The sequence below is a fragment of the Euleptes europaea genome, chromosome 17 (assembly GCF_029931775.1).
Source record: "Euleptes europaea isolate rEulEur1 chromosome 17, rEulEur1.hap1, whole genome shotgun sequence".
In the NCBI taxonomy this organism is placed as follows: domain Eukaryota; kingdom Metazoa; phylum Chordata; class Lepidosauria; order Squamata; family Sphaerodactylidae; genus Euleptes; species Euleptes europaea.
This window is the reverse complement of record NC_079328.1, coordinates 47,202,354-47,218,358: the sequence shown is the minus strand read 5'-3', so window position 1 is coordinate 47,218,358 and position 16,005 is coordinate 47,202,354. Positions and strand designations below refer to the sequence as shown.

At 41.8% G+C, this 16,005-nt stretch overlaps 1 protein-coding gene across 1 annotated transcript in view; it reads right to left on the bottom strand.

The window, feature by feature from the left end:
• Window positions 1-16,005, bottom strand: part of USP10 (ubiquitin specific peptidase 10) — a 36,511-nt gene that overhangs the window by 17,782 nt on the left and 2,724 nt on the right. Inside the window, exons 2-4 of the mRNA XM_056862860.1 lie at window positions 5,093-5,161; window positions 4,577-4,637; window positions 2,758-3,777 (exon numbers count right to left, since the gene is read on the bottom strand). Coding sequence (XP_056718838.1) covers window positions 2,758-3,777; window positions 4,577-4,637; window positions 5,093-5,161 — 1,150 coding nt within the window. The remainder of the gene's footprint in view (window positions 1-2,757; window positions 3,778-4,576; window positions 4,638-5,092; window positions 5,162-16,005) is intronic.

Below are 16,005 nucleotides of genomic sequence, written 5' to 3'. Positions count from 1 at the left end.
GGTTTGCATGACGCACTAAAGAAGAATAAAATGTCAAGGCAGTAACAATTAATTGCACATCTATACAAAATCAAATTAAAACTTTTTAGTTGAAATTTATTCAACAAAACTGATGAACTTGATCCAGTGGTACCAGCTCTTCGAAGTCTGAAAAAAAAATCTGATCATTTCCACCAAATTTGTCAGCATGGTGCCATAGCTTGATCTATTGTAAATTAGTGAACACCACAGTTGAAGGGCCCCACCTCTAGCGCCCCCCTGCTGCCCTCTTGCCTCTTAGTGCCCCCCTAGGTAATCCCACTGCCCCCCCCAGGGGGTAGTACTGCCCACTTTGGGAACCACTGTTCTAAGTCCACGGTTTTCAATTCTGCTTAGGATGGCGCTGTCATGACACGCAGGGCAGTGTCTAATGAAGGAAAACAAGTTTTCTATTTAGCAATAAAGGAATACCAAGCTGACACTAATAGATGAGAGTGATACTGGAAGTCAGTTAACATTGCCACAGGAAGCTTAACCCTTCTCCACTCAGTTATTAAGTCTGCAATTCATTCAGAATACTGCTCATCTATAACAGTTGACTCTTCGTATGACATTTGCCTACAGTGACGTAGCTTCTTGGTTTATTGTAGCTCTGGTGCAGTTATACGTTTGTGGAGAAATAGCTGCTTCCCATTTCCTTTGCACTGTGCACAGTGGTTTCCCAGGACTGGCGCTGAGCGTCAGCATCATCGAGAAGCTGTCAGGGGCTTGCTGCATCAGCAGGAACAACCATAATCCTCCCAAACGACCCAACTCACAAGACCCTGGAAATGGACCCAACCTCCCCTTTTCTATTTGGACAGTGGCAGGGATTGGCTGACTTGGAGGATTGCCCCCTCTTTGCTGCCATGATGTACTGGACCTTCTCTCCCGTTCCCAACATGCTGGAGCGCAAAGGCAGCCCAGGTGAGTGTCGGCAGCTGCTCTTAGCCACTGGACACTTGCTCAAGACTGGACGTGCAGCCATAGCTTGCAGCTGCCACCAGAGGAAGTCATGATGTTTGCTGCTCGCAGCTGGGAGGGGCTGTCGCTCAGTGGCAGAGCATCTGCTTGGCATGCAAAAGGTCCCAGGTTCAATCCCTGGCCTCTCTAGTTAAAAGGTGATGTGAAAGACCTCTGTCTGAGACCCTGGAGAGCCGCTGCCGGTCTGAGTAGACAGTACTGATTTTGACGAACCAAGGGTCTGATTCAGTATAAGGCAGCTTCATGTGTTCATGTGAGTGAAGAACAACGCTTCTGTCACTTCAAGCTCTTTTGGTGTCAGCAGGGCTAAAACAAGTGCTAATCTGTTGCCTCCCCACCAGAAGTAAAAGCCAGGACCCACAGGACCCTATGACATTGCAGAGGTTTCTGCTCTATTGCTAGGTCCAAGAGGTGCTGGAGGGAGTGCTGCATAACTCACACACTCCTTTTAGCCCTGATGAGTTTTAAAGGCGCATGAAGAGCTACACTCCAAACAGGGGCGACACATCTAGTGAGGCGGCCACTGGAAGGTATGGAGTCAGCTGTGTGTCTGTCAGTTACCTTATGCAAAATGAAAACCCCAAACCAAGTGTGCCCACATAGTAAGGGAAGCAATACAATCTTCCAACAACTGTAGGGTGATACTGTGTTACACCTGGGCTGTGAGCAAGGTTCAAGAACCAAACATCTCACTGCTGACCCACTGGCTGCTACACCCAGGAGTAAAATAACCTCACGCTGCTGTGTCTATCTCAGGGTTTCCCAACATGGTGCCCGTTACTACTTTCCCTGGTGTCTACTGAGCTTTTCAGAAAGTGGGCGGGGCCACTGCAAGGCAGGGACTGTTACTGGCTGGGCTCATTCAAATGAAAGTGCTTTCCACAGCTGCTGTAGCAACTAGAGGACCAGAAGAACTAGCAAGCATCTGGGCTTTTCCTTAGTCAATGTGTTATTTCATTCCATCCTCAGGCTTTTCTTCATTGCTTTTAACTCCCCAATTTCTTTTACTCCTTCCCCCTCCATCTTTCCTTCCTTTTTTCTCATTCCCCTTCTGAGATGCTTTTGCAAAGTGAGGAGGAAGGCAATGTGTTTGGCTCCGCCTCCTGCAGCAGCCATTTTGGAATGGTGCTCACCGCCCCTCCTCAAAATTCCAAAGGTGCCCACAGGGTCAAAAACGATCTCAAGTCAAGGATCTCATTCATGGGCATAAGTGGGCAGCGGCATTCAATCTTCCCCTTAACCACAGACTGAGTATGACCCTCCCAATGAAGAGAGACTGAACCTCTCTCCCAGTCCTGGACGGGAGGGGAAACAGAAACTAACAAAGACCTTCTGACACAGCAAACTCTCGGTGATGAGCGGGCGAGGCTTTCCAAATGAAGAGGCCGCCCATCTCCCCTCACAGCAAAAGGCTGGCTCTAGAAAAGCCAACAAAGCAGCTCCGGCCTAGACAAACTCAGCCTTTCATTAATGTGTGTGTACGCCCCCAGCAGAGTAACCTTCTGCCTGCACAATGAAAGAAACTCGGTATCAGCCCACAGTTGTGCATTAAATGAGCTCAGCGAAAGGGATGATGCTCCACCATCCCGATAATGAATTTTGTTTTTACTTCTGTGCTAGTGGAATTGGTTTTGACAAACTAAACTTTTAGAACCTTTCTGTGCACCACCAAAGCTTTCAAGCCCACTCCTTCGCAACTTTCCAGATCAACCTTCCTTCTTTTTGCAGCTCAAGCCTGCAACACGTCAACGATACCTGCAATCTTTATGGCTACGGGATCCTCAGAAACTGGAACGGGCCCCTCTTTGACTTCAACCTGTTTCTCAGGAACCACAGGAGATGTGGCAGGAGGGGTATATTTAGTTTCCACAAAAGCCACAGGCGTGGAAACAGAGGGCTTGGAATTATGAAAGAGGCTAGCCCACGATTTCGCAGGCTGATTAACTGCAACTGATCCTGAAACAGGGGGGGCTGCCTCAGCGGTAGATGAAGCATCCTCGGGCTTAACTTGGTCTGAGTCAGTGCTTTCCACAGCATGCAAATCTACGCCATTGGCAGCTGTGTCCTCACCAGAGGATTCAAGTGTTTGTCCATTAGTAACGCCAAGGTTTTCAGTAGTATCGGTACCAGCATAAGGCTGCACAACAGCTGTCCTTAATGGGCTATCCCTTCCGGGTTCAGAAGGGGTGCAAGTCTGTTCCAAATTAGTAACACTGCATACTTCAGGCTGCCCTGCAGTCCTGCCAGCATCTAGCGCACTAGAAACCAAATCATCAGACGCAGCTTCACTAGTGAAGTCCACAGAGTTTTCAGGGCTGCTACAAGTCCTTGGGGCGACTGATGGCAGGTCACCTGTAAGTTCCACATCCTCTGTGCTTATGCTATTAAGTCCTGATGAATTTGCATGCCCATTTACCAAAGCCTCAGTTGGAACAATGCCATCGCTGGCATCTTCCAAATAACTGTAATATCCAGGGGGTCGTTTCTTCTTCTTTTTGCGCTCCCTTTGCGCAAGGCTTCCGGGTAAGCCGTCGTTCTCGGCATTAGAACCGCTGTCCAAGGCGAGAGCAGGATCAGTGAACTGGCAGTCAACAGAATCATAGTTGGCTTCGTTGAGTACGTCGTTGGGCGTCTTCTGGGTAGGTGCGCAACCAAGAATGAATTCTGGCGCCTGAGGATTCAGAGTGCTTGAAATACTGTAATCATTGTTCTGCACAGTCGAATCTGCCTCAATAACTTCATTAACACCAAATTCAATTCTCTTATAATCTTCCCCTGAAAGGAAAAAAACCCACAGACCTCTGTTAATATACTGGGGGCAGGGGGAAAGAAGAAATAGAAAGGCCAGAGAGACCCTGACAGCTGCAGTGAAGATGCATAGATACAAGATCTGCTGAAGGCCTGCCAGCTGTCTTCAGCTCAAATTGGGTCTTCTGGAAATCACAATTTTAAAAATTCAAAATAACTTTTAAAAATTTCCTAATAAATTGGCATTGTGTACAATGAAGAATTGAAAAGGGCAGCCTAATTGTATACTAACTCCCAGCATAGAGGGATACCAGAGCAGCACAAACTGGCCCAAAAGATGCTCAGTAATCACAGAATGCGCACAGCTTTTATTTCATAAGCTCGACTACATGTGAATATTATGGTGCTCTCACCAATCAAAGAACGTATTAAAAAACAGCAGCCCTGTTTTTTATTTTTAAAGTTGATTTTAAAAGGAATTGTAATATGTATGACAAGTGACCAGTGGGGAATAGTGATGCAATCCTACCTAAGGATACTGTAGTAGAAAAGAGCAAGAGTCCAGTAGCACCTTAAAGAGTAACACAATTTCTGGCAGGATATAAGCTTTGTGAGCCAGAGTTCACTTCTTAAGGATACTGTAGAATGTGAAGATGAATAAATTCAACTGAGTTAGTAAGGTTAGGGCAAAACAGTTATCCTGAAGTATCTTTAGGTCCCCTTTGGGGGGAAAATGCAAAGGAAAAGCAGTTTAAATGGAAGTATGAAGTCAAGAAGTGAGCCTGCAATATATTAGACTGGGGAGGCATTAAAAACGGCTTCTTACCGTCATGGAGCTGTCCTGTGGACTTAAGATCACACGAAATGGTTTCATTGTAGGGAGGCAGCTGTACAGAAACATAAAATGCAAGACTGAAGAAAAGGATTTCAACAAATAGCTTTGATGGTTCAATTCAATGCAGTCGTACCACTCCAAGCTCTCAACAAAGGTCAAGGCAGCTGACCACAGGATCATGCAGAGTGCAAACATATTTTTTTTATTAATTTACAAAATTTGTATCACCCCTTTCTGCCCTTACAAGGGCCACCAAGGTGACTAACCCCCCTTTGATATACACATCGACCTTTTATTGCAGACAGTGATGAAAAAGTCACACATCATGTGAATTTTCAGGAGAAAAACCGGTCAGTAGCTACTGTAAAACTCAACACAACATTTGGAGTAAATAAAATCAGGTGATGATATCAGGCACTCATTGCTCTGTGAAGCAGTGAGTCTGAGCACTGTAGCTGTCAACATGTGAGGTTTGACTGTTGGTAAGAGACTTAAAACAGTTCTTACCTCAACGGAGCAGCGAGGAGTCACAAAGAAGTCATTAAATTCTTGGGGGCTGAATTCCCCAAAGATGTACTGAAAAGTAAAATATTCAGTGTTAACATTAAATTAACTGACGTCGACTTATGCAGTCCGATGATTTTGCACAAATACCGAGAATCCCCAAGCCCTTTGCTGAAAACTATTTTACATGAAGAGTCCCATCATGGCAAACTAGGGTAACCTCTAGAATACACAAGATGCTAGCAGTCAATTAGACAACCATGCCTTCTAAAGGACCAAATGACAAGTTAAAGCAAGGCCTCGATTCCAGATTTTGAAAAGTTTATATCATCTCTTTTTTTAAAATCTCATACTTTAAGATATCCCTTTGCAGAAATAAATCCATGACTATTAAAGTAACTGCTTTCACTCTTTTGTGAAGGTCTAGCCTGTCATCTTGATAAATATCTGCGACTTCATTTGTACATTAGCACCCGGGTCCAGTGTGGAAGTACTTATGGAAAGGCTGGCAGGGATGGCCACTGCAGTCACACAGCAGCCAGATTTACCTGTCCTTCTTCCATTCAAGGCACAAGGGTCAAATCCTCACATATACCCCTCGGCCCTCACATTCTTCCCCCTCATTGAGATGTCACCATCAATTTTTTTAAACCCACACACAAAGCAAGACTTCCTTCTAAGTATGCATACATACAGGTTTAAGTTTTTAAGACACTAATCCTCTATGCATATTTATTGTGGAGTAGGGCACCCTGAACACTGTGGAACACACTCATAAGCAAGAAAGCACAAGGATTTTGCTGTAGATGACAGTAACTTTCTGGAAGCAAGGGCTGGTAGTAAGTGAACGAAACCATATTCCTCATAATACAGTAGAGGAAAATATTCATAATTCAAGAAGTGAATGTACAGCAAGGGGGTTGACTCTGGCTCCTAAGCTTTGGGGATGACTCCTAGATCTGAAGCAAATTTGTCCAGGCTTTGTACTACTGACATATTAGACCCCAAACAGTTGTTTGCCTATAACTAGCTAGATAATAAAGCAATTAACTGTTATTGTGGAACAGGAGACTGGATTCCCTTCTTTTCTAATGGATTTCTCATTTAACAGAAGGAATCACTAGATCCAACTTAATAAAATGTTTAAAACCCTAGAGAATTGCTGCCACGCTAACAGTCTGTCCTTTGCCAATGAAGGCATGCTCCTGTTCAGAGATGCCTGCTTAATTTTAGGAGGCCAGTAAGAGAAGTGTGACCGTGTCAGATTTGGGGGGGGGGGAGGGGAACAAACCGGCTTCACTGCTTTCTTTGTTAGGAAACAACAGAAGAATGAAATTAAAGTTAAGCTGCCATCCACACAGCATATTATTCTCGGCTTCATGAAATGTTTGACACTATCGCATTGTAATCAGATAATCCACAGTCACTCAATAATATCTAACCCAAGTGAATTGAATGGCATGCCAACCTCTACCCTGATCGCCCCAAGGACATTCTTACTTGTCACAGATGTGTGGCTATAAGCAAAGGTGCTTGCTTCCCTGCAAGCTCACCTGCAATAGCTATCTTTCACCCATTTCTCCTCATTTTTTTTACTGCTGCCTATTCCTAAATAGGCTTCTTATATTCTTCTATTATATTCCCATCAAGCCACATTCAAATCTATGCTCACTTCTTTTTTTGGGGGGGGGAACTCTCCCTTTCCAGTGTTTTCTATACATTCTGGCTTAAGATGCCCAACAGCTACAACATTCTCAGCACCTCTTTAGCAATACTACCCTTTCACCCTGCCCCCCTTCAGCTTCCTGTACACCATCTATACTTACATGCCCATTTAACAGCGAGTTGTGCTGGCCAAGTGTAAAAACAAAAACACAGCTGAGAAGACATTTCAAATTCCTAGCATCAGGATGAAGTTTAAGCACGTGTGACCACAGGTTCATGATTCCCCCCCCCCAAAGCTGCAGAGTCCATAATGTAAAAGCAGCAGCAACATGAAGAAAACCCCACGAATACCGCATCATGGGTGTATGCATTCAGAGTCTGAACACCAAGATCCATGGACAGAAAGCACTTTCTCTTTGTGGGAAATATATATTTAAAAGTCACTGGGATTTATTTCTGAAGACTGATTTTTTTTCCTTTTGAAAAGATGCTATGTTTTAAGTACACCAAACGTCAATGTTTGTATTTTTTCAATTGTTCATGATTCACATAACTGAAATTCAAAGCCCTGCTGCCTTCTCTGGATTTTTCTCACATTCTTAAGATGGCTTTTACACAATGTAAGTGAATGTTTAACATTTAGATGGGAACATGCTACACTTATAATATATATGCACATGAGGTTTCTCTTGAAAGGCTAGTGCATTTGGAATCTAAATTCAGCACTCAAAAAATTACTAATGATGGCCCTGCAACCTCTATTATATCCTCCACTTCTAATTAATATGCTGTCCACATGGGAAAGTTTATATTAAAGCATTTTTCCTGAAGTCAAATATAGCTCAAGTAAAAGTCTGCTTTCAATACTTGGCAAAAAATATTGTTAATCTGTTAAGTACTATCCAAGCAGCTGCTACATATCAGCTATGCAACACCTAAAAGTAACATGACAACTGAACCATGTTGGAAACTATTCTCCTATTTCAATGGATTTTCTCTAGTCAGAAACGAAAACACACTTCACAAAACAACTGTAATTCAACAACACAGGCAACATTTCACACCAACTTAACATATCCTCACGCACAAAAACTTACTGAATCGTAACTCTTTGAGACATTTTAGATGCAGTCATGCAAAACACAAAATGCAGTCATGTGGTTCCAAATGCTGTTACACAAATAAAACTCATTCCCACACACACATTTCTCTCTCAATTAAGAGGCCTAAATTAACATGCTAAGTCTCTGATATCCCATTCAGCAACTCTGAAGGTGTTTTAATTAACTAAAAGGACAAATTTAATTCCATCTTATTAGAATTTTAGCTGATTTTTTCCAGTGTATCATAAATTGGTGCTGATTATTTCTTTAATTGAAATAAAAACCCTGACGGTTTACCAAAGCATAGTCATGCTACAAACTGTAACTTACATGTCCAAGCCACTTCTATCTAGTCAGCCTTCCTACTATTCCTTCAAGACTGAAAGTTTAAAGTATACTGAAATTGTGGCAAGTTTTTCAGGCAGGCATCCACACATGGTGACTGAACTGTGACAGAAGGACACGGAATTGAAGGCATCTATTTGACCAACACCAATATAAACTAATTGCTATTTACTGTGTCCTGTAAGATTATCATGGAGCTTCACTACAGGCAGCGATAGCATCTGCGGTACTGCATTCCACAACCTGCAAATCCTGCTTGGTAAGTGGCAAGGATAATGGAGAAGATTGCAGCAGCTACTTCCAGAACAAGTAAAAACAGCTTTTGACTATTTGACAATTACTTTGGAAGAAGGAGAAGAGATTAATCATTTCTGGATTTTAAAAAACAAGACTTTCCAAATAATTACAAGTCAAAATAAGTTTGATGGTAAATTAATGTAAAACTGCAGCGTGACAAAACTAGATGCTACAGTATAAACTGGGCTGGAGTAGGATGCCCCTATTACAGACTGCAAATCCAGGGGTTTGTGTGTGTGTTTTAACAGCTCAATAGTGCATATAATACGATTGAATGCTATCTCACACATGGTAGCACGTGACAAAATATCTTGATATCTGAAGAACTCCAACACTGCAGGGCACATTAACTTTTCCAACACATTGTTCTGTCTTGATCAAACACAAGCCACCTTCTACTTAATCAGATACCAAGTGATCCTCTTATTCTCTCATTGATGTTTCTGATTTGTACTTATGACCTCTTTGACTTCACCTTGGAAAAAGCATTTTTAGTTTAAAGTGTACAATAAGAAATGAACAAAAACATCTGCCAAATACCAAGTAATTTAAGAGAAACCACAAGGAAAGTTTTTCTACATGTTCTCCATCCCCCACCCACCCCAAAAAAACTCAAGATACAGTGCCAAAGGGGAAAACTTCCTGAAAACTTCCACAGAGCTGGGGTACTGTGCAAAACTGTACTGTGAAACTGAACAACTAAACAATTTCTAGATTTCCTCATTCCTCTAGCTAAAGAACACTGCTAGTTGTGCATTCAAGTGCTTTAACTTCTACTTCATATGTGACTGAAATCCCTGGCATCTCTAGTTAAAAGGACCAGGCAGTAGGAGATGTGAAAGACCTCTGCCTGAGAACCTGGAGAGCCTCTGCCAGTCTGAGTAGGCAATACTGACTTTGATGGACCAAGGGTCTCATTCAGTATAAAGCAGCTTCACGTGAAACAAATATGGGAGTTAATATTTCAATTTTCTACTGAACTAACGAATTCTAGTCCCTTTGCCATAAAAGAACTATACACAGTTTACTCATGCTTCTTCTGAATGAGAATTATGCACAGGGAAAACTGGAGATTTGGGTTCTAAATATTAACATGTTTTAGAATTGTGAGAGGCTCTTCCTACCATGAAGCACTATTGTTCCATACAAAGTTCTTTAATCCTGGGTGGTATGTTAAATGGTCATATATAAAGCATTTCAACTGAATAGAAAAACTGCAGCTCCAGCAACGCAGTTCTTTCAAACTCAATATCTACTTTGCTGAAACAGCATTAAAGTGACAAATGACTATAATCCAGTGGCTCAGGGCCAGTAAGTTCTACAACAAGCAGACCTGTACAAAACAAATGGCATGCTGAATGTACATGCAAGTAAACTGAAAGAGAACTACAAAAGGTTCCCTAAGAAATGCAAACAACCTTTCTAGCGCCTCTTAATTTTTAAGTCAGAGATGATATCATATGGAAGAGACTCTCCAAGAGGGCTCTTTACAGAAAGAAGGCAATTTCAAAAAATACAAAATATTACACGCAGATTCTAAAGTATAGACAAAAGGATGAAACACAGACTTCAAAACATGGGAAATAGTGCCTGGTAAAGTCTAAGCTTTTATTGGTTCTTGTAGGTTATCCGGGCTGTGTAACCGTGGTCTTGGTATTTTCTTTCCTGACATTTCGCCCGCAGCTGTGGCAGGCATCTTCAGAGGAGTAACACTGAAGGACAGTGTTTTAATTTACACTCAATGCAGCACAAAAGTTATTCAACCAAACTGATCTGCACAGGTATTTTAAAAGATCCAAATTCAGTCATTCTACCTGCTTGTCATCCTTTTCCCTGTTGAATTTCACAATCACATCTATGCGTTTTCACTATCTGCGTAATACTGCAACCCACAGATTATGATAACCAATTCCAAGCAAAAACAGCATGTTTTAGTGGCAGAGTATTACAGAAATCTCACTACAGAATGTGCATGCTCAGTGTATTTGAATCTAATGCAAGCAGGACATCAACCAACATCCAAGGTTCCGTTGAAGTATGAGACAACTGAATTGTTCAAATTAAGAGACTTTGCAAAGCTAGGTCACTATTATAAATGTTCTTTTTAAGGCAGTCTACACGCTTTCATTCCAAAATCAGAAACCACCTTAAACAAACTGGAATCCTGGGCAGTCACACCTCTGCACTGCACTCAGGACAGCAGGAACTAAAGCTCAGTCTACTTATACAAGAGAATGTGGGGATAGAACAGGTTGCCCCACTTCACACTGCAAGTGAGGGATCATGTTTTTGAATGCTGCTGTTAACATTCAGAACTCCCAGGAAACGGGGGGAAACACCAAATTTGCAAAGGGTTAGGAAGAACATTGCTCCCTTAGTGACAGTTTTCTAGATGCAGGGAGTTTTTTAAACGCAGTAACGTTCAAAGGGATAAAACACAAACACATGCCAAAGCCTGAAGTGGCACACACTTCTACCACCTCACACTTCTGCTACATGTAAAAATTCCCTTTCAGAAACATGTTGAGCTGGGCTCAGTTAAAGTGGATTTTGTCCTTGTACATGTAAGAAATGTTTGTACTTACTACCAAGGATACTCACGTTAATTCTTTACCCTTCATTTTGAAAAGATAATCATATTATCCTAACACTTTCAAGAACATACTTCACTACACTATTCCACTAAAAAAAATAAGGGTGGCATAGGAAGTTTGACCTGAAAAACAAAAGACTTTACCAGATTTCATGTTCAGACTTATCAGCCTAACAAGCAAAGTGTTTAAGAATGAAAATTCCTAAGTAGCATAAAACTAAAGAAGCTATAACAGTGAATAAACAGTGAATCCTGCAGATACAATTTATTCAGGACAGTTTTTTTAATGCAAGCAGGCTATTCATGATAAAAGTGAAGTTACATAAAGATTAATACATGCTTAAACACTGCGAGCAGCACCTCTAAAGCTACTAAAAAGCTCATCAATCACAACAGTCATATAGCTCAAGCTGCCTGCATACTGCAGTTTTAAAACAAAGTATTTTCATCTACATCAAGGAGTCTAGACAGACAAGTCCAAGAGAGCATCACCTGTGAATTAGGTTATTAGAAGGAAAAGCTGCCACTCACTTCAGCATGGTGTAGCAGTTAACTCTAATCTGAAGAGCCAGGTTTGATTCCCCACTCCTCCACATGAAGCTTGCTGGGTGACCATGGACCAGTCACAGTTCTCTCAGCCCCACCTACCTCACAAGGGGCCTGTTCGGGGGGGGGGAGGGGGAGTGATTGTAAGTCGCTTTGAGACTCCTTACGGTAGAGAAAAGTGGGGTATAAAAACCAACTCTTCTTCAGTGTGGGCACAATCTCACCTACTGTACACAGTTGTCCTGAATAGCATGGCATTCTACATGTATTATCTGAAACAATGTTGCAAATGGAAAGCCAAAATGTAACATTCATGATATCCTGTCAACAGAACTAAAGAAACCACAAGTGCCTCCAAAATTCAGTGTCTAAGAGGTACTAGAACTGGCACAGGGGCTACAAATCACCCAGCCCACAGTTTGAATCTCCTCTCTGTCACAATTTCACAAGGTGGTCTTAGGACAACCCACTCTCTGTCAGGATCCCCACCTCCCACCTCTTTCTCTACACACACAGTCACACACATGTGAACAGCCAAAGTTCCTGTTGTTGAGAAAATATATAATAAAGAATTCTTACAGCCCTGCAAGATTGTCACCAGACATCTTACCTGAAGTCCCTGTCCCTATTTTTTTTTATCACTGGCCTGCTTCTTCTCCAGAACCCACTTACTTCCCAGTATCCTTGCTTTTTGGGGGGCAGGGGGGGATCCTAAAATGGATTCTCTGTAGACTGGGCGGCTGCAGAATACAGATACAAGTTAGTGGCTTCTTCAGAATAAATATTATTAGAATACTTACTGTGGTTCTTTGGAGGTTCAGCAATTGGCTTTAATTTTAAAAAGCACAGAAAGAATAAACTAAGCAGGCAAATCCTTTATGGCAAGGGTAGCTCACAATGCAAGGAGGAAAAAAAATGAAGCTGTAATCCCTCTAAATATTGTTGAAGGCTTTCACAGTCAAAGTTCATTGGTTCCTGTAGGTTATCAGGGCTGTGTGACCGTGGTCTTGGTATTTTCTTTCCTGACGTTTCGCCAGCAATTGTGGCAGGCATCTTCAGAGGAGTAGCACTGAAGGACAGCCCGGATAACCTACAGGAATCACTGTAATCCCTCTGTTCTCCCTGCTACATACACTCACTTCCACTTAATTCATATTTTATCTTATGATAGATTTTAATTATAAACCACTTTGGGAGACAACCTGACTCAAAATCACAATAGATACATTGAATGATTGTAAATTTCTGTACGGCGCTTGGAACGTTTAAGAAGTGGTGTATAAATGTTATTTATTTATTTGATTAGATTTCTACCCTGCCCTCAATCCTCAGCCGAAGCCATTACTATCCATTGGCATTACTAACCATTACTATCCATTGGCATTTCTTGAACTAGCAATGGGCCACACATTGACAATCAGTTTGGCTACCACAGATATATTACGAGCTGTTCAGCCATTACACCCACAGGCAATGTGTCATTGGTTGCTCCTTAATGGCTTCTTATATACCACAGAAATCCAAGTAGGAAATTGTGATCACAAACAGAATAGGATGACAAAGTGTGACCTCCCCAGGCCAACCAGGGAGTTTTAGAGCTGCAAAGGGATGCAAAACCCAACTTTGCATATCCAAACAGAACACCTGACCCGCTGCACCAGACCCTTTAATAAACAACCATCCAAGCTCTTGAGTTAAACAGGCCTAACTGCTCAGTATCAAGGCAGTAGCATTATTTCTAACCTACACTATTCTATGGAGAAGTTGGAAAACAAATCAAAGCTTTGCATATTAACCTCCTTTAAAAAAAAAAACCACTGGATTTTTAAAATTCTAAACTGCACCATTCTGTCTGCTCATTTAATAAGATGCCACATTCAAATGCACCAATGCATTTCTACTATTCAGAATACTGACAGCGGTAGTGCGAGTGTGTACATCTGCCCTTGGAACAAGCTCGTTTAAAAGTAATGTAACTGTTCCTGTTACACAGAAACGATGTACAAATACAGAACTAAGTTGCCCTGTATACAATAAAGAGGTGACTACCTTTCCTGTGACCCCCCACTCTGGCTTTTCATGCCAGAGAGAAAGAGAAATGGACACTTTCCCAAATCCTCTCAAGCAGAAGAGAAACTCATACCATCTGTGAAAGTGGCCCTCTACATTTGTTCTGACTTAAAGGACCTGTAGCCCTTAAGAAAGAAGAAACAGAGTGCTAGAAACAGGCAGCCTAGTGTGGTGGCAGTCAGACCCATGCTCTTGTTTTCAGTGTGCATGAAGTAGCATAAGTATTGCCCTGCATTAAAACAAGAGAAGCTCTTGGCCAGCTACAAGCATCTATGTACAAATACAGAACTACGTTTTCTATGTACAAATACAGAACTAAGTTGCCCTGTATACAATAAAGAGGTGACTACCTTTCCTGTGACCCCCCACTCTGGCTTTTCATGCCAGAGAGAAAGAGAAATGGACACTTTCCCAAATCCTCTCAAGCAGAAGAGAAACTCATACCATCTGTGAAAGTGGCCCTCTACATTTGTTCTGACTTAAAGGACCTGTAGCCCTCAAGAAGAAACAGAGTGCTTGAAACAGGCAGCAAAGTGTGGTGGCAGTCAGACCCATGCTCTTCTGTTTTCAGTGTGCATGAAGTAGCATTAGTATTGCCCTTCATTAAAACAAGAGCAGCTCTTGGCCAGCTACAAGCATCGCCCAGATTTTCAAGACTTGTAGCTTTAGATGGCTAGCCAAAACAAACAAACAAACAAAAACATATGCAAGCAATTAGTTTGCTACTTGAGTATTCGCCCAGCAGCAACTCATTACAGGTGATCAGCAACTTAGACTGCAGCCAAGCTTCATTTTCAGACTGATTATCCAGATTCAGAAGTGATGGTTGTCCAATCATCAGGTCAGCTCTACAGGCAACAGTGAAGTCTAGTAGATATAGCACTGGGCTCACCTCTGTTAAGACTTGCATGCATGTCCCACCTCTGCCACGTACAAACTACATGACAGAAGGGACCTCACAAGTCAGTGATGAGGACAAAAACAAAGGTACACTGAAATTTTGAAGCAAGATATAAACAAGTCGTAGTGGCACTAACACACTACAACTTTGGAATGCTCACATTTATTTGGTTTGTAGTTTTACTGTATTTTCAAGGTGGTCAGTCAAGCAGCTTAATAAATCAAGCAATGATTCAGATTTCCTCTGCACAGCCAATGGAGATGCAACGTTCTATGGCATAATACCAACTCTAATGCAACATCAGCAGTTTCTCAGTTCTGAATGGGTGCATGTGTTTTAAAAAGTTATTCATGATATATTGGTTAAACTAGTTAGCTTCTCCCTTCTGCAACTACACCATTAGACTAGTGGGAATTTATGTAGCTCTTGGTATTATTATTATTATTATTTTTTGATGCACACCAGTATCTACCTGTCTGTCTGTCATGACCAAAACCACAACTTTCCCCAGAAATAGCCTGCATTCAGCCTTTGTGATGCATAACTTAATGGGTATCAGACTACAGGACCAACCCCCCCTCCCATCAGAGGTATACATAGCTGAAGACCTATCAGACAGTGTGGACTGGCATTTAAGTAACTAATACTCCTCCCAAAATAGCCTCGTTTGAATACTCAAGATCAATCTGACTGTAATTCTAAAATGATATTTTTCTACAAATCAGATACTGAAGGGGCAGAATCTTTCATCCAGAGTCTGATACGCCTGCCTAGAGCTAGCCATAGAAGTTTGGCTAAAACCAGTTCAACTTGCCTCAGGCTCCTACAGAATAGCATGTACTCATCCTGTCGCTGTCACTACAACTAGCTAACTAGGCTGATCATAGGCTACATCCTCCAATAAAGTTTTCTTTGCAGGGAAGTTTCAAGGTGGAAGGCCCCACCTCACTGCATGGAAGGAGATTTAGACTAAACTGCCTTCCATTTTAAAAGATGGTTCACAAATGGAGGATGTCACCACAGAACATCTGTACAGTTTTTATGGTACAGCCTAGGACGGCTGCAACTTTTTTAGGTATGATAATCTGGCCAATTATTTTTATCCTTTACTATTGACGCATATACCACATCAAAGCACCACTCTATAAATAATAATAAAAGGCAGACTGCTGACACAAAGCAACAAATTAAATGCTTTGCATTATCTCAAAAGACTACACTCTTTTAAAAATTAAATGTTTAGCCATCCCAACCCCGTTTTCCCCTGCCCTAACAAGATGTCTAACAACCCTACAACTGAGAGCAGGGAAAGAAAGCATTTCAGAAGATGTATGAAGAAATAAATAGATGCAAGTCGCCCCAATATTGCTCAACTAAGCAAACACTCGGGAGTTAC